This window comes from Astatotilapia calliptera, chromosome 7, assembly GCF_964374335.1.
Source record: "Astatotilapia calliptera chromosome 7, fAstCal68.1, whole genome shotgun sequence".
NCBI classification, from domain to species: domain Eukaryota; kingdom Metazoa; phylum Chordata; class Actinopteri; order Cichliformes; family Cichlidae; genus Astatotilapia; species Astatotilapia calliptera.
The window spans coordinates 25,069,468-25,089,239 of NC_137428.1; the positions used below are offsets into that span (position 1 = coordinate 25,069,468).

The 19,772-nt window shown below is 40.9% G+C and overlaps 2 protein-coding genes across 2 annotated transcripts; one reads left to right on the top strand and one right to left on the bottom strand.

The window, feature by feature from the left end:
- Nucleotides 1–1,026: 1,026 nt before the first annotated feature.
- Nucleotides 1,027–10,999, bottom strand: opn4xa (opsin 4xa). Its single transcript, XM_026173872.2, has 9 exons — nt 10,866–10,999; nt 8,759–8,892; nt 5,598–5,801; nt 5,350–5,521; nt 4,438–4,599; nt 4,168–4,275; nt 3,911–4,079; nt 3,552–3,700; nt 1,027–3,429 (listed from the first exon to the last, which is right to left on the bottom strand). Exons 1-9 carry the CDS (start codon nt 10,997–10,999, stop codon nt 3,405–3,407), a joined length of 1,257 nt encoding a protein of 418 aa, XP_026029657.1. The 3' UTR covers nt 1,027–3,404.
- A 5,510-nt stretch (nt 11,000–16,509) lies between these two features.
- Nucleotides 16,510–19,369, top strand: LOC145429861 (uncharacterized). The gene has a single exon (XM_080304010.1). The coding sequence runs from the start codon at nt 16,849–16,851 to the stop codon at nt 18,616–18,618; it is 1,770 nt and encodes a 589-aa protein (XP_080160136.1). The 5' UTR covers nt 16,510–16,848; the 3' UTR covers nt 18,619–19,369.
- Nucleotides 19,370–19,772: the final 403 nt, after the last annotated feature.

Here is a 19,772-nt window from a genome sequence, read left to right on the forward strand (position 1 = left end):
AGGGTGCAATGTCATTTGAAAATGAAAGCAGAAGGGATTTGCCTAGACCTATACTTGTTTGTTACTTAAAGGCCCTTAAGCAGTTAGTATCAGTATACCCAGAGCTAAAGTTTCAGACAGGACAGAAGTGTGCCAGTATTTTATTTTGTTATCCACAATGATCCGATTACTGTTTCACAAGCCTACAGTATGCATGTCTATCATTGTATGTGTCTCACGTTTTTAGCACAAATAAAAATTACCTATTGTCTTAATCTTACTTTTGATAAGCATGAAACAGATTACAATATGATTTAGATTGCAGTATTTTATTTTTATACTGTAATATTTGGTTAGATACACATCTATGTTACCATTTCTAGAGGCAAAGCTTTAATCTTCACATCCTGTGAAACTGCATGTCATCTCATGCTTGGATTTTAGGGTAGGAGTTTAAGGATAACACACAGCTGATGACATCACAGGAAAAAAAATCACACAAAACGCAATAATTACAAAACCACTCATTTATTTACTGACACAAACCTGTTAGGGAGATAAGTTTGAGACAGTAGTCCAGTAATGTAATAAATGTAGGATGTAGCCTTTATTTCCCAGCATCCTGGTGAAAGGGCAGGTGATACCTTTATCCAGTGTATTTTGTAATCAGTCATTTTTGTGGCAGTGTGAATTTTTTGAACACCGGGGCGCTAACTGTTACATTTCTTCACGTCAGCCATATCTGGGAGGATTAAAAGGTCTAGTGTACTGCGCCGCTATATCTTTAACTGTAATTGAATGAATCAGGGAGTTGTTACTTTTTTCAGCTGGAGGAAGCAGGAAACTGTTAAAAGTAATTACCTTTCTACCTGCTCTGAATGTCTGCTTCCTCTCGCTCTCATGCATTATATGCAAAAGTGTCGACTGTTATATGCAAAAAGAAAAAGAAAAATTCTTCAGTAATAAATCGCTTTAAAGTAAAATAGTAGAACTGATTTATTTTGGATGTATTTTTGCTTTAGATTAAAATAAAGATACTGAAAATCATTTGCAAAAGAGCATATGGAAACCTTTATTTATGGCAGCAAATACACACATAAGTATGTGAACAAAGACTCAATGCATGTTAGTGATTGTGACAGTTCTATGCCCGAGAACACGTATTGACAAAACGGTGCGTTTGTTGTGTCTTTTGCACATAAATTCACATACTTTGACTTGCACAATGCTTCATAATAAAAATAGTTCCCAAAATACTTCCAGTGAATAAAAGCGGTACAAAAACATTTTGATCTGACTGTGATCCAAGTTGGATCAGAATGCTTTCTGTTTCAGATAAATGTTGAGTTGCAGACTAACCATGTCACTGTCTTCCCAGTCTTAGGCTGTAAAAATCCTAATCTGCGGGATCACAAAAACTTAGAGCACGTGTCAACAAATACAAAATGTATTCTTGTTATTCAGTGTCTTTAATGCAATCAAATCAGTTCATCGATGAGCAACACTCGTTATAAACAAATATATTTAACCTTCTAAATAATACAATATAGAACAGACTTTTACATGAAATACAGCAGTGATCATATTTTACTGAGGCATATAAATACATGTAGCCTTAGTTATAATGTAAACAAATGGATACAATTAGCTTCCTCATTCAGTGCTGTTTTAAAAAGAGAATTCTCAGCGTCCTTACAACAAGACGATAATAAACAAGTCCTCGGACACACACACACATACACGCGCACACACAAACACACACACGCAGACAAAGAAGATCCTTAACTATGCACCTATCCAGCGTTTTCCCAGTTTGAATACAATACCAGCACAGTGGCTTTGGATATCTACTGATGCCAAATATACCAAATATCTGATGCTGATGTTAAATTGACAAGCTGTATTACTCACTCTGAGAAAGAGATTGAGAAATATTATTACATTTTTTATTAAAATGATATATCCTGGCTCTAAATGTAATGTAATGCATATATTAACAGCTTATTAAATGGCAATGGGAAACAAAGTAAGTTTTTTTGTTTTGTTTGTTTGTTTGTTTTTACATATATGGTCTTGTCTTATTTTAGCTTAGTGTGAGAGGCATTGTTATATGCTGCTGTTATTCAGAGTTGCACAAGGTTCTCATTTTCTTGCTCTAACTGTGCACTTGTGTGTCAGTTGTGGAGTGGAGCTGGCAAGAGGCTGAGATAATATTAAGTGACTGAGCCTGCAATGAAAGCTACCCAACGAGTGTTACATTGAATATAATGTGAAAGCAAGAGACAGAGAGACGCCAACAGGGAAAGCAACGATGTCAAAGACCTACAATTGTGGTATTTCACTTGACCACATTTTGTCAAGAAATAGTGCAAACATACAAAGAAAACATGTTGCTGCAACCGCTAGCAACCTTTGGCCTGCTATTGAGTAGTGGCATGGTTATGGCAGTACAACACTGAATCAAATCAAATCAAATCAAATCAATTGAATCGTGCCACTTATTTCTGCTCCAGCTTTTTGAATCGTGATCGGACAAATATCTGATCCAAGCACTGGATTGGTGCATCTCTTTAACATTTAACAAGCTAGTGTTTTTGAAAGAAATCTTCGCACATTAATTAACTGAACATGGTTGCAAAATTGTGACTGTAATTTAACTGCAAAATGTCTTTGGTGCTCTGCAACTTTGTTATTGGAAAATAGCCAGAATACAACCATTTGGCACCCATTTTAGTTGGTGTCCACTGTTGCAAAAAAACGCATCACATACAAGTTGTGCTCATCAGCACAGACTTGATTGCAGCACGTTGGCGATCTGTTTGCATTTATAAATGACACGGCAGTTATTTGCAAACCTTGACGATTGCAGTCAATTCAAGTCAGACCACAGTTGTTTGGAGACAGGTTCCTCCTACAATGTGACCTGTGTAATCGCCTTGTGGTCAAAACTGGTTGCCCAGAGGTTAAGACTGTTAAGCACTCAACCTCTGGTTGACTAGTTAGTGACTGTAACTACTTGCAATTGTTTCTTTGCTTTGCAGTTACTGGGTAACTGTTGAGTTTTGCAAGTTAGTTGCAAGAAGGTTGACATCCTATTTTTACGCTAGTGTTGCTGAACCATAAGTCAATTCACAGTTCTCTCCGTCTGCTTTGTGTAACTCCATTTATTTTTCTCAAAACAGCCTTCCTCCAAACATCAGTCTTTGAAATTGAGTGTGAAGATTACACTGGATTTTTCTTGCTCGACATTTATCCAAAGTGTGGCTGGATGAGGACTTCATATTTTTTGTGCTTTTTTTTCTTCTTGTCTAAACTCATATCATACCCATCTTTACATTTCTTTGGCTGATTCCAGATTGTCCGTATTCCTCTTCCTTCCAATATGCAATAGAAGTCTTTTAACTGACTCAGTCAATAGATTGTGATCACAACTGTTCACTGAACCTTGCTCTGAGAATTAAAATGAAATATAAATGTAAGTGTTTTGTGGGAAAGACATGTTTTATCTTCAAAGCGTTTGACTTGCCAGTAATATGAATTGGAAATCAACAGTTCAAATGATTAGGGCCTACCTTAGCTGTTCCTGGCTTCGGCTTTTCTTTCTTTTTGTGTGTTTAGTCAATGACTGACACTCTCTATCCCTCAGAGTTCCAAGGGAATAGCTGGATCCCAAAGTATGACTCTGATCAATAGGATTCAGCTCCACATCATTCCAAACATGCTACAAGACACGTATGTATATCAAGATAAGAATTTACATCTGCATATTTACAACATGCAACTGCTCTTATGGTAAAACTACTACAACTACTGACATATCTAACTAAACCCACGTTATATGAATGGGACGGTAATTGTATACTGCTGTAAACAGTTAACATGCTCAGGATTTTTCTCACTTTCAAAGACTAGTGCAGCATCCAGTACTCACCGTGTCAGTTGTTGTAATGGAGGAAACTATGTGCAGCTTGGAGTCTGATGACTGTCTACTCAGCACGGAGTCCCTTAAGGAGGATTCGCTGAGCGATACTGATATGCAGTCTTTCCTGCGAGCATGGGCTAGGAAGTGCAAGCAAGGTACTTTTTCTGCAAGGGTGATCCTGTTGAAAAAAAAAACATGATCTTTTAACAAATTGTGCCATTACATTTCAGGATTAGTTTGTCAGTTAATTAGATGATCACAGTTACCTGTATTTTGAGTGAATTATGGCATAGATTACAGGATTGTATATGGCTGATGACTTGGCTATAACAGCTGGGACGGCTTTGGAATAAGGGCTGAGAATGCCTCCATATCTGATGGACAGAGATGAAACATGATAAGAGATGATCATACTTATACTGTAGCTTGAAATGCTTTAAGTAAGGGTGTTCTACTACCTGCAACTCCCTGCAAACCAGGGTCTACCAAGCTATTTTTACATATCATAGCATTAAGTGCTAACGTATCATATTTACCCAGCCCATGCTATGAGGGTGACACATGCATAGGGGGACCAAGAAAGCACAAACACTATGATGACCACAAAAGCAATCTTGGCTAGCTTCCATTCAGTTTTGATGGAGTGCTGTTGGATCAGTGTTGACTTTCTCACTTGATTGCCCAACTGCTCCACATCTCTATAAGAAGACAAAGAATTTTGTGGTCAGTAACAAATTATAAGACTTTAGAGGGTGAAATGAAGGCCAGAGGTGTGGGTAAGGGGATCTTTAAAAGCAGCACATACAGCGATCTACTGGGAAACTGGGATCTCACTTTGACATTTACCACCTTTTTAAACATCATTGCACATGCATACACTTAGTTTAAATTGAAGTCCCAAACTGACCAGGTGCATGTGAGCATTTACAGTGTGCACCGACCCTATGATCTGAATTATGTTGATGGCCGCAAATCTCCTTTTAAATTATGCTGAAGCAGGCATGTGCTGGAATGCTTTACAGCCCAGGCAGGCAAAGGGAAAGGTTATTAGTTAGATGTCTCACGAGCTTGCAGTAGAACTGCACTAATTGTCCTATAGAACAAATTGACTATGTACAGAAACATTGAGATGCATGATCCTGCCCTGATGACCTCAGACTTAAAAACTTGAGTTTAGTCCACTAAAAACTGATGCTTGGTCCCTGGGTTGTATCCAAAAACCCGACTTTCATCACTTCTTGCAGTACCCGCCATAAAGGTGAGTACTGTTTATTGGAAAAGGTATTTTTTCCCCTTTTTTTACTGGCTTACATGCAAGCGGCCAGAATGGGACTTCCAGCAAACATGTATTAAAATGACTTCCTAAAAACAATATTAAATTATGCATATTCAGAAAAAAAGTAATATTTATAATATTGAATATTATAAATCTATTTATCTAGATGTACCTGCTTGCTTGGCGAATTGCTAGGAACATGGAGAGGTAACAGTAGGATATAATGCCAAGAGGGATGAAGAATACGAAGCAGCACAACATCAAAGTGTAACTTTTATTGGCTGGAGTGGAGGTCACATAGTCCCATGTGCACGAGGTCATCAGACCTTCTGGTATATATGAACCTTAAGAGAAAAAAAAGTATGATAAGGTAGACGCTTACTTAAAAATTGGTAAGGAGGGAAAAATTAAGTCACTTACTCCATCCTAAGAGTGGTGCGAGGCTCCAGGCTAATGAATATAGCCACACGAGGGCAATAATGAGGTAAGTGCGTCTCGCGGAGGTCCATTGTAATGCCTGCAGAGGTTTGGTGATAACAACATAGCGGTCTATAGAGATGGCCAGAAGGTTTATCATTGAGGCGATTCCAAATAAAGCACCACAGAAGGCATATATTTTACATCCTGCAGGGGGAAAGGAAAAAAGTACGCATTTATTTATTTATTTATTTTTGTTCTCTGTTAGACTGGTGAACACATCTCCACTAAACACTGTTCCACCATCAACAGATTCTAACTAAAAAAAGGTGCTATATAAAGTAAGAAAGCGCATACTTTATTTATCCATTGGTTGGGAAATGTCTTCGTTACAGCAGTTAAAATTAAGTTATAGTATGTAGCTCAATAAGAGATTTCAATATGATTACAATATGAACAACGTTTACGTAGAAATATGTGTAAAGGATAAAGATATTTAATATTAAATGTAAATTATTTATACAGTCATAGTAAAATGACAAGCACAACTCTAAGGTTTTACATATCAGGACATAATAAATACAATCTGGTCCTTATCATTAGGTAGATACAACTAGAGATGGACCGATCCGATATTACGTATCGGTATCGGTCCGATACTGACCTAAATTACTGGATCGGATATCGGCGAGAAATAAAAAATGTAATCCGATCCATTAAATATCAAAAAAGCACCTCACAAAACTTGCGACATGGCGTAACTCGTCTCATAACCGTAGCACGTTGGAGCAGTGTGGTCACATGATACAGCGGCTGTGTGTATTTGTAGTCTCGCTACCAAACCAGCATTTCATCTCCGAGGAAGTTATCCCAGAGAGAAGTAAAGCAAGTGTGTAAGTTCCTCTCTGAATGTTTGTAAAGCATTCCCACGTTAAGCTTAACAACTGATATATGGAGCAAGTGCCCCTCTCTCTCTCCTGCTGCTACTTCATGAAACTGCTTAACGATCAGCTGATCGGCTTTTCTGTCGCGACTCCGTCTCTCTTGTTTGTTTTTGGCCCACTTTGCACCAGAAAGAGGAAACCAGCGGCTGAACAACAGCAGCACGTTTAAGCTTGATCAGCTGTTGTTAGAATGTATTTAATATTACTTTCTACTCCAGGATCTTTTTCTACGTAGCTGACGCTGGTAACTGTGCAGGGGCGGATCTAGCAAAGTTTAGCCAAGGGGGCCGATAGGGCATTAACAGGGAAAAGGGGGCACAAAGACATACTTTTCTTTCTTATTCTCATTTAAAATGTCTAGCTTTTAATAAATAATTATCTGAATCTTACACCCAAAGTTTTAATCTGATGTAAAATGTATAGAAGTCCATTACTGTATATAGTAACTGTTAAGTCTAATATACCCTAGTAAGCTATAGTACTTTTTCCTTTGGGAAAGTACCATCTGTGCAGTCTGCAATTCTGTTGAAGAAAGATGTTGAATCTATTTAATTATTCTTGAAAAAATAATTTATTTCTGTGCATTTTTTTTTCACACTGCATCAAATTAAAGTTGATTACATCGATTAAGCATCACAAAGTGGAGGGTGGAGGGTGGTTCCCTATTTTTTATTTTTTTTTGCTCGGAGTTTGCAACCCTATTAGTTAGGTTGCTTAATATTTCTGCTAAGTACTCTTTAAAATACCAGAATAGGAAGGATGGAGCAGGTTTAAGTTTATTAGATTGATCAGTGTTGCTGAACTATGAAATATTTTGGGTGCAGTGTACTTTTTACACACAGGTATAACAGAATAGCTTTAGTGCTGTTGTTTATTTAAACTTGACTATGAACTTATACAAAATGCAGCAAGATATTAAAAAACAGTTTTATTGATTAAAAAACACACTATATTGGATTCATATCGGTATCGGCAGATATCCAAATTCATGATATCGGTATCGGACATAAAAAAGTGGTATCGTGCCATCTCTAGATACAACCTCATATAAGCTGCAAGGACATCATTTATTTAATAAGAAACTAAGCCAAAATGCAGAACTGAAACAGAAAATGCAGTGTGTGAAATACTAAGCACATCCTTGTTGCTTCGATATGAACTAAAAGGGAAAGTATCAGCCAGGCACTGTTAATCACATGAACTTGATTAGCTGCTCATCAGCTAATGTGAGCACCTCTATAAAACCACAAGTTTGTGATAATTTGCTGGTCTGCAGCATTCAGGTTTCCCACAATCTTCCCAGAACCCGACATTGCCCCAAGGTTAGGCCATGCAATGCTTGCAGAATTCGCAAATATCTCATGAACTACATTTCTAACTATGTAGGCCTCAGTTAGAACATTAAATGTTAAAGTTCATGACAATACAATTAGAAAAAGACTGAACAAGCGAGACTTATTCGGAAGGATTGCCAGTACAAGCCTCCTGGTTTCGAGTCTGTGTGTCTTCCCCTGTTGAATCTGAACAAACCGCAAGACTTGTGGAACAATGTCCTTTGGAGAGACACGACCAAAGTGTTTGGTCACAATGATCAGTAAAAGCTAAACACAGCAAATTAGCATAATCCTCATACCAGCTGTGGTGGTGGAGAAGTGATGATTTGGGCTTGTTTTGCAGCCACAGGACCTGGGAACCTTGCACTCACTGAGCCAACCATGAACTCCTCTGTTAACCAAAGTGTTCTAGAGTCAAGTATGAAGCTAAAGCTTGGCAGAAATTGTGTCATGCCGACAATGATCCCGAGCACATCAGCAAATGATTAAATGTACAGCAGCATGCCTAAAAAAGAATCAAGGAGTTCCCATGACCCAGTCAAAGCCCAGACCTCAGTCTGCCTGAAATGCTGTGGTGAGACCTTAAGAGAGCTGCACATAAACAAATGCCCAGAAACCTCAGTGAACTAAAGCAACATTGTAAAGAAGAGTGGGCCAAAATTCCTCCAGAAAGATATACAGAAAAACACTGATACTGAAAACTACTACTTTAAGTTATTGTTGGTTGCATGAGCTACTGAGTCACGGGGATATCATAGCCTTTCACACACTGCTTCTTCATGTCGGCTCACATTTTGTTGTCAGGTTCTATTTATCTCATTCTAAGACCTGATATAATTATTTGTATTATCCTCTGATATGCAAAACCTTGGATGTAGGAAAATACCTGTTTCTCCAAAAATCCAACCCTTGTAAAGGGAATTGACAAAGAAGATGGGTGATTGTGTAATTGCCATGAGGAAGTCACTGACTGCCAGGTTAATGATGAAGAAGTTGGGGGGCGTCCGCAGCTTCTTGTTGCTGAAACACATTAAAAGCGATTAGTATCCCACAAACCAGTTTTACTGTCACACTACTCTTCATTGTAACATGACCAGCAGGGACATTATTACTCCACCACAGTGCTCATTGTGTGTTCATCATGAGAGCTTTTGTTTGCCCTGGAGTTGTTTGTAGACATGGTCAATTCAGTGTTCATCCAATAGTTTGTATGTTATAGTCCCACTCAACAAAGGAATTACAAAGTACTAATAACACCAAATAACAGTGTCAAATACATTTTAGATGAAATGCTAGCACAACTTCAATAACAATTGATTTTTTTAATGACTACCTTGTTACAGCCTAAGGACTAAATCAATCAGTTACCACATGTAAGTATTCGTTAAAAGTCACTTGCATTATTATTATTAATACATTTTATTGTTAACTACATTACATCTTAATAGGATGTAATTATATTTTATTTTATCTGTCATAACTAGAGATGCACCAGTTACAATTTTGCCTGATTCAGAAGTTTGACTTTATAAAACTAAGAATATGCAAACAAAAACAAACTTTTCTTCAATGGAAAATATTATTTTCGCTTTTGTCATTAGAATTTCAACCACTTGTATATATTTCAGAGGTTTTCCACATGATTTTTGTGATTTTTGACTATAAGTAAGTAAAATTTATACATTAAAAAACTTCTCCACAGCTTCTTTATTTCAAGTAAAATACAACAATTGTAATGGACTATATGCTACATGTTATCTAGTGCTTAAATGATAGCTGTAGCTGCACAGTAATCACAAAATCAAAACCTGACAAGCATGTCTTTGGACGGGTTCAAATCTAGAACTTGCTTTAAGGTTACTAAAGCGCCACTGTGCTGCCCAGATATTTGTTATACTGGCTAACTCATAACTCATCTAACAACACTTTAATCTCGATGTCTTTTTTTCACTGCAACCTGCATCCACAGATATATTTTTTAATGCTCACACACCCACACACATAAAGATGGACGTATCAGAGGGTACTTCAGGCTCAGTATCTGGCCTGAGTGAACTTCAAAACAGGGATGCTAGAACTGGAGATTGAAGATGCTTGAGAAAATTTGCACACTGTGGCCTTGTCCTCCTGTGGATCCACCGCCTCCAGGAGGGTCTGTAGGGTTCTGGTGCAATGAGCATATTTAAAAGTAGAATGGCAGGAAGCGCCTTCAGTTTTCTGGCCCATCTTCTGTTGAACCAGCTCCCACATTACTTTTAAGATTAGGCTTCAAACTTTCCTTTTTGACAAAGTTTATAGTTAGGGCTGGATCAGGTGACACTGAATCCTCCCTTAGTTATGCTGCAATAGATTTAGGCTGCTGGGGGATTCCCATCATTGTTGGGGTTTGTCTATATTATTTTAGGGTCTTTGCTTTACAATATTAAGCACCTTGATGTGACTGCTGTTGGAAATTGAGGCTACATAAATAAAAGTGAATTGAATAGAACTGAATTCTAACAGATTGGTACAGTCTACATCTGCAGTAATGCGAATGCTGTACTGGGCAGCTGTGGTCAAGAGAAATCTGAAAGCAAAGACTTAAATATACCAGTTGATCTACAATCCCACCCTGATATACGTAATTGACAGAAATGACCTTCCTCTGCCTGGCCTCTCCCTTACAGACAGGATGAGGAGCTTGGTCAGTCAGCCAGGGCTCAGAATAGAGCCACCTCAAATGGCTCACTGAAATTATTTGAAATGTTATGAGCATCATCAAATCCCAATGAATAGCAGAAAATTCATCCGTCCATCACATTTTTTGTGTAACCACAATTTAAAAACACTCAGGGTGCCGTGTGAAAAGTAAATAAGACACATATTTTATAGAACACAAAAAAATGTATCAAATATTAAAATATTCCAAACTTATTTTCAGGTCCGCAAAGATGCAGCTCTAAAAGATAAGCATATTTGTTCCCATGATCATTTCCATGTGTAGGGTGGCTTACCAGTAAAAGGCATACATGACCAAGGCGTTCCCGGTAACGCCCACTGTTCCAATCACAGAAACAACGAAAGCAAAGATGTAGTGAACGTGGTCCTGGACCTCCACCAGCTGATAGAAGCCACGCTCCACGTCCATTTCTGTGACTTCAACCACACAGACGTCAGCATCAGTGGATCTTTGTGCACAACGTTTTTTTTCAGACATACACACAATATTCAGCTTTGAGCTGCTTAACTCCCCAACAAAAAATATTATGATCAACAACTATAATACTGCATGAGAGGCTGAAAACAGACTGCAAGACTGCAACACTTTACTTAGTTACTGTTTCTGTTCACTGCATTTGATTTTTGTGGATTAAATTGTCCACATACTTTTACAAATTGAGCTTAGAGTTTGATCAGGCCATGAAATCATCCTCAGCCTCAGTTCTTCATGTCAGCTGATCCCAATGGCAGCCCACGTCCATCTCACATGCTGTTTAGGCTGCTCAAAACTATTGCGCATCTCCAGCCAGCTTCGTGACTCACCTCAGACCCTGCTCTTCCTTTCATGCCGAGTCTTATTTAGTCAACACGACAACACGATCTGTCATCTGCCTGCTTTGTTATATGCTGCTGCTCTTGGTTTTCCACATACTATAATTCTTCTGACTATAATGGTCCTGAATGATTTCGAGTGACTGTTTTATGTCAATTAAAAAATAATAGTCAACTTGAATCCCTTTTTAATTTCTTTTAAAATTAGATCCCTCATTTTAAAAACACTGCAGTAAACTGTGATGGTAAATTCAGTTTTTCAGTCTAGTTCAGTTTTATTTATAAAGCACCAAATCACAACAACAGTGGCCTCTAGACACTTTATATTGTAAGGTAAAGATCACTGCAATAATTGCTGAACATGAGTGTATGTGCAAGTTGATTTTGTAAACAGCAGGTGTTAGCATATAGCTTAAAGCTACACTGATTTGGGGGTAGCTTTAAATGTTTTCACAATTCCTGTTCATAGCTGTCGTTTCTTACATTTAGCACGCAGTAGGGAGTAGTTAGCACCAGCTGCATTCCCACTGAAAACTGTTTAGGAGAGGACACCGTTGTGTTGTGACACTGGGTAAAACCAGTGCACTAGGAAGTATCTAGATTAAAAACTCTATAATCTAGCTGCTTTGGAGATTTCCTTTCCCGCTTGCATCTTTGTTAGTTAATCTATAGAAAAGCTCAGAGCTGAAAGCACATTTGAAAACTACTTTAGAGAGCATGTCTGTACACTTTTAATCTTATGGGTATATCATGGGGCCATGTGTATTACCAACAATGCTGCTCAAAAAACAAACAAAAAAAATAGTGAGGGGAGCTTTTCTTTCTCAGGGTTACTGAGCAGATGTATACAAGTTTATAGAAGGATCTGAGGTTGACATCATTGGATGGGGTAAGAAATCAGACACTAAAAATTTACATCTGGCATCTCGCTTTATTTTGTTCAGGTTGCTCTGATTTTGTTTTCTTTGTACATTCTGAAACTTTTTAATCCTCTTTAAATTTCTTAATTTCTTTGATTTAAGATTTAATGACAGGAGAAATTGACCATTAGCTCAGGGTCTCCTCAGTGTTGGGACGCACACGCTTCCCTATGCAGTGGAATAAGAACTCATGTCTGTTAATATATATGCACCACAAAAATCTTCTATACAGTTCAGGGCTTTCATAAATCCGGTCATTCTCAAGACACATATTTCAAAATTGATGTCTCTTTGGGAGCTGAGGTTTATGGAAGCATAACAGCATTTTGTTTAAATGTCAAATTATAGTTTTTTCTGTAAATAAGAAATGTTTATTACACAGATGGCATAGATGAAGTCCAGGAATTTCTGATTAAACAGGGTTATGTTTTGTTAATATGTTGGAGTTAATACCATGTAATATTAACTACATCTTCAGAATAAGAAGAAGTTAGCTACCAGTAAATCTGACACTTTACTGCATTAATAATTTGATTGTTTAAGAACAAGAACAATGAGTCTGACTCATTGAAAATTAAGCTAAGTGATAGCACGATATTTAATCAGTCACAGCTGTGCTGAGTCTTATTGATATTGCATAAATTGTCTTTGCAATGTTTTTTTTTTGCACACCTTTTAAAATCCACTAAATGTGTTTATGTTTTTGAAATGATGGAGCTGAATTTTCTTTTGTGCTATTAACCATGATCATACACATAGACATGCCACAGAGTGGGTGGAGTACACATAGACATGCCACAGAGTGGGTGGAGTACACATAGACATTCACTGTACGAAACCAACATGTTGATCTCTTGCTATCCTCTCAGCAAAGCCTTTGTGCGTCAAAGGAACTTAAAATGACCACTTACTTCCCCACATTAGGCATGAAAGCATTGTTTCATATAAAAGGCTCAAGTCACATAAATTGCATGCACATCTAATCAATGTCACTGCTGAACTTGCATTGTCTGCTTCACGTAGTGCTCCTTGCTGACATGGTATGCATCTGTCCTAATTCAATTACTGCTCATAAGTATTTATTTAAATCCTAAATAAGAGTCTCCCTGTAATAACAGTAATAATTTCTTTAAATAAACTTCAGAGGAGTTTGCTCCATACTACTCATGCAAAACTTGCTAAATTAACAGAACATTACTTTACCGTTTTCTCCAGAAAGCCCCTTTGTTCTGCGGCAGTGAAGCTGCACAGCGTATAATAGTGAACCCCCCCCCCCCAAATCCAAATGCAGGCTTCTGCTGCTGCCAGTGCTGGATAGAAGATGAGAATACTCAGAAGGGCAGAAAGCAAGCAAGCAACGCACTGACCCAACCTCCCCAGCAAGCTTCCCATCACACACAGCTCTCTTATGGCAAAACACATCGATCAAGCTGGTGTGTGATGCGTGCATGAGGGTTTCCATGTGCAGCTGTTCATGTGGCCGGTGCGGTCAAGTCAAGACATTACACGTGACAGATTTTTGTGTCTTTTCCAAATTTTGTTTTCCTCTTATGCACATTAATAACTGCATGTCTGATACCCATTGCTGGAGCACAACATCTAAAGCTGCTTTCAGAGGAAGTGAGGAAATGACACACCCCAGCTCTCTGCTGCATCCCATTGGGTGCTTTGAGAATTAGGGAGAGACAGATTGGGGTTTTTGAAAAGCAGCAGACCATTTACAAAGTGTCATACATGTTTCCTGCTCATCCTTGTGTAAAGAGAAAATGCTCAGGTAAAAGCCTCTCAGTGTTTACCTCATGCTGCCAATTGTAGCCCATCCTCGTCTATACCCCCTTTTCTTCTCTGTTGAGACTCAGTATGGTTACATTCTAGCCAGAGGAGGCTAAGCCTTTCACACTTCTGGGTCACTGCACTTCCTAGCGAAACCTAGCAATATGTGCCAATTTCCAACCACTTAGCCTCACTAATAATAACCCCTGACATAATACCTCAGGGAGGCAGATGTTAGTTGTTTCATGCACTTTTGTTGGGGTTTTTTGTTATTTATTTATTTGTTTTGGGGGCATTCTTTGGCGTTTTTTCCATGATTTTCTAGGTCAAACGATACAGTTGTGATGACCAGCTGATTCACTGGAAATGCTTTTAGCGTCTTGGGTACAAGGCTTCACTGTTCTCAGCATGTAGATGAGACAAAGAAAGCTTTCAGCAATTCTGTTCTGTTAATCAGAAAGGAAAACATTAATGTTTCCAAGAGATGGTTTTCCAGGAGGGCAACTTAGTGTAAACATTCAGTCCGTCGAAGCAAACACAACCTCATTGTTAACTGGAAAGTTTTAAGGTGATTTTTGTCCAGAGCATGAGCACAACTATTTTAAGCTGGGAGACTCTAATGTGCTGCCATATTGTCCGACTTCTCTATGGCACAAGGAAGACGCTGCACTTTGTGAGTAGCAGATGTGTTGATCACTAACACTGTTTAGACCAGGAGGATAGTATTATACATAAGTAAGTGCCTTGGTTTACCAACACCAACACATACTTACACTGTAAAATTCTGCCTGTGAACTCTGGATGTAAGAGTCCAACTGAGGTCAAGGGTTGGAAATTAGCAATAGCTGTAAACTGTCCGTATTGGAAGTAGTAGTAGTTAAACTGCATTGTTGATATTAAATAATAATAAATAAATAAATAAAAACCCAAAAAATAACAAAGCACTTGTCAAAGTCATTCTAGAAGAGCTGATGAAATAGCTGTTGTTTGCCACTTTTGCCTCTGGTCACCCTGCCACAACTATCAAACATCTAATTACTGTCAAAGCAGTCTGTCACCTACGTCACCCCGTCTAACGTGCGAAAAAGACAAGCACGTCCGGCACTGTACACTTCAATGAGGTAGCTTGTACTTGAGATTTAATGTGCCCGAGATAAGCGGTAGAATGAAATTCAAGATGTGCGTGTAAGAGGTCTCCTTAAATAGGTCTAAAAAAGATATTAAATGAAGTACTCACTTAATAACAATGAACCGTTTAGTTGTATGGCACTTATAAAAATCAGAATCACAAAAATCAAAGTAAACCTATGAAAATAGACCATGCAGGATCCAAATGGAATGTTAAAACTAGAATGAGCTACAATGTGATTGTAACAAATAGGTTAAAGTTAACATGAAAATCAAAATTTTTAAATAATAAGATGAAGTTAAGCTAATAATGTCAAAATGTTTAATCAAACTAGCTTCTCAGTCTTGAGAACATTGCCTTAAATTTATTGCTATAAAAGTCTTAAGTTCTCCTGCTTATAAATGCTTTTAAAAGGTGCACTCTGTGGTGTCTGTTCACAGTACTTTTTCAATGTTGCCTTTATGGCTGGCAGTTGTTGCAGGATTGCTTGAACTATTGTTACTGCATTAGATTTTCTACCAGGCTGAATTTTAGCTGAATTTTATTTTATTTTTTTCACTCTGTGTAGTCAGCTTTGCCCATTAACTGTTGCTTTGAACAAGTATCTTTCTTTAGTATTCAGTAACACTAACAAGTATTGACATGTACTTTGACATGTATGAATCTGAATTAGGGAGTTGTTATCTAGATGTAATGTGTTCTCACTGGGAACCCATAACGTAACACTTGTCAGAGTTACTCCAGATTTGGATAAGCTCTGTAGTTGTCATGGTCCTGCGACCATGACTCAGTGACTTTATGTTTATGTTCTTTATTGTTATTACTTTCATTATTATTCATGGCTGTTTTGGGATGGTTTGTGTTTGGGATTTTAGACACTGGGTTCTGGGTTTGTGCTCCCTCTGTTGGTCCCTGGTGTTAGTGTTCCCCTGTCTCGTCAGGTTAATCAGGTCCAGCTGTTTCCCCCACCTGTGTGTGATTTCCCAGTGTCTCTTTGTGTACTTATAGTGTGTGATTTCCTCTGCTCCTGGTCGCGTCGTCTGTGTTCATCCTCTGTGTTACCCTGCGTACTCTGCATTTCTCCGTGAATCCCCTGCGTGCGCTCCCTGCTGTTCTCCCTTCATGTTCAGGTTTGCCACTCCCTTTGTGTAGTTTCTCCCAGTTTAGTTCATCCTTAGTTCTGTTTGCCATCTCCACTTTATGTTCAGTATTGTCAATAAATCACCTTCACATCTGAGTAAGTGCTGCATCTGAGTCCTCCTTTCCACTCTTCACACGGCCGCTGCCCCGGACCGTGACAGTACGACGCGACCACAACATGGACCCAGCAGCGCTTAACCCGTCCAAGGAGCTACGGGAGAATCTAATCGATGCCACACAGGAGCTTATTGACCTGTGGCTGGAAAACCCGGGCCTATAGAGAGGCGGCTACAGCGTCTGGTGACCGGTCTCCCATGGCTTCTAGGCTCGCTATGTCCGTGGGAGCGGGAGTTTCTCCTTTTGGACCTTGGACTACACCCCCCGTCTGCATTCACTTTCGAGCAGCCCGATGCGGTGAGTCAGCGGGATGCATTGCTTTCCCCAGTTTCCGGGACTTTGTTTTCTGGGGCTATTCAGAGTGGGATGGGAGACTGTATGGATCGCTTACCTACCTTCGTGGTAACGGATCCTTCCCAAGTGGGCGTGTACAAACCCGCTGCAAAACTGGCAGACTGTGTCTCTGCCACTCCTTCTGAGCCAGGACTTCATTGCCATTCTCCGGCTCAGTTCTGTGTCCAGCCACAAGCTTCCCAGTCTGTAGCTCAACCATTAGCCTCCCTTAAGCCACAATTTTCACACTGTTTTTCCACCACTGTTTCTGAGCAGGGAGACAAACTGTTTCACTACGGATCTGTTCCTCAAAAGCTGGCTACATTAGAGACTATTGCTCACTCCGGGGCTTCCCCAGAGGCTGGGTTTCTGCCCTCAGCTTACTCTGGACCCCTGGTGGCCAAGATGCCAGCTGTGAACTGCACCGGGCTGTCACTGCCTGAGCAGGGTCAGTGCTCTGCGCAGCTGCAGCCCTCCTTATGTGTGCCGGAGGCCCACGTGCCTACTGGTTTTGTTTCATATGTGCCAGAGGCCCACGTGCCTACTGGTTTTGTTTCATGTGTGCCAGAGGCCCACGTGCCTACTGGTTTTGTTTCATGTGTGCCGGGGGCCCCAGTGCCCACTGGTTCTGCGGCTGTTTTCGCTGGGGGGCCCGAGGAGCCCGTCCAGCCTCATGCCACACTGACTGCCACGTCGGCTGGGGGGCCCGAGGATCCCGTCCGGCCACCTGTGGCTGCTTCTCCACCTGTGGCTGCAGCGCCGCCTCCTGCAGTATCATCACCTGCAGCGCTACCACCTGCTACTGCCACGCCTCAGTCTGAAGCTTCAGCCTCGCCTGGTTCTGGTCCAGCTTCATCCTCACCTGGCCCAGCTTCAGCTTCAGCCTCGTCTGGTCCAGCTTCGGCTACAGCTTCATCCTCGCCTGGCCCAGCTTCAGCTACAGCGTCAGCTTCACCTGGCCCAGCTTCGGCTACAGCTTCTTCATCGCCTGGTCCGGCTTCATCCTCGCCTGGCCCGGTTTCATCCACGCCTGGTCCGGCTTCATCCACGCCTGGCCCGGTTCCATCCTCGCCTGATTCTGGTCCAGCTTCATCCTCACCTTTCCCAGCTTCAGCTACAGCGTCAGCTTCGACTAGCCCAGCTTCAGCTACAGCTTCGTCCTCGCCCGGCCCGGCTTCAGCTACAGCTTCTTCATCGCCTGGCCCGGTTTCATCCACGCCTGGCCCGGTTTCATCCACGCCTGGCCCGGTTTCATCCACGCCTGGCCCGGTTTCATCTCCGGTTTCATCCACGCCTGGTCCGGCTTCGGCTTCTGCTTCAGCATCGCCTGGTCCAGCCTCCGTGTCTGCATCATCGTCTGGTCCAGCCTCCGTGTCTGCATCATCATCTCTGCCTGCTGCGGTCCCGGCTTCCGTGGCCTCAGCCTCGCCTGGCCCAGCCTCGTTTGGGTCTGGAGCTAAACGGCCGTTTTCTGGACCGCTGGCTAGGCTACTGGCCAGGCGCCGTCACCTGAGCGGCCGCCGTTGCCTTCCGCACGGCCGGCCCCCGGACCCTCTTCGCCTGAGCGGCCGCCGTTGCCTTCCGCACGGCCGGCCCCCGGACCCTCTTCGCCTGAGCGGCCGCCGTTGCCTTCCGCACGGCCGGCCTCCTGAACCTTTTGTGCGCCTCCACGGCCTTCTTTGTGGCCGGCCTCCTGAACTGTCCCATCCTGGCCTCCTGTGTTATCGGGCCCCTGGCCGGCCACCTGAACTGTGTTTTGGACTCTGCTCCCCTGTGAGTTTTTTTTTTTTTTTTTTTTTGTGAACATTTGTTTGGGACTCTGGGGCCTCCGTCTTTGGTCTTGGCCCGGTCCCTCCGTCCTGGGCCCCCTGCCGCCCGCCCGGATCTGGTGGTGTGTTTCTGTGGCTGTCGGGGGCCAGCCCTTGAGGGGGGGGTACTGTCATGGTCCTGCGACCATGACTCAGTGACTTTATGTTTATGTTCTTTATTGTTATTACTTTCATTATTATTCATGGCTGTTTTGGGATGGTTTGTGTTTGGGATTTTAGACACTGGGTTCTGGGTTTGTGCTCCCTCTGTTGGTCCCTGGTGTTAGTGTTCCCCTGTCTCGTCAGGTTAATCAGGTCCAGCTGTTTCCCCCACCTGTGTGTGATTTCCCAGTGTCTCTTTGTGTACTTATAGTGTGTGATTTCCTCTGCTCCTGGTCGCGTCGTCTGTGTTCATTTTCTGTGTTACCCTGCGTACTCTGCATTTCTCCGTGAATCCCCTGCGTGCTCTCCCTGCTGTTCTCCCTTCATGTTCAGGTTTGCCACTCCCTTTGTGTAGTTTCTCCCAGTTCATCCTTAGTTCTGTTTGCCATCTCCACTTTATGTTCAGTATTGTCAATAAATCACCTTCACATCTGAGTAAGTGCTGCATCTGGGTCCTCCTTTCCACTCTTCACACGGCCGCTGCCCCGGACCGTGACAGTAGTCCTGTTGTTAAGAACTCATAGGAATGAGATGTTATTAATAAACCCAGTGGCACAAAGGACTCTTTAATGAGCTGCAATGAGAAATCAATAAATTGTAGGTATTGATTGTTTTACCTAATGTCATTTGCAGTGAAGACCATGCAGCTCATGAGAACACAATGATGTATTTATAGATATTTTATAGCACGCTTTTAGATTGTCTATACAAGAGAGCATGTGGATAAAAAAGCATGGACACATATGGTACTAATAATTTTAAAATCAGTTCTGCTATAGTTAGAATAATATGTTTTGTTCAGAAGGGGCTGTTTGCATTGGACTTCTTTACATAGCAGGTTGCCAACAACATACAGTAAGCAATTAATTCTATTAATGGGGTAAACATTATCATAGAGGACGCCAGACACTATGTGGGGAATGCCATGTCTCGATGAGGTATTATCAAGATCGCATTAATAGTTTAATGTAATATGTTGTAGACATT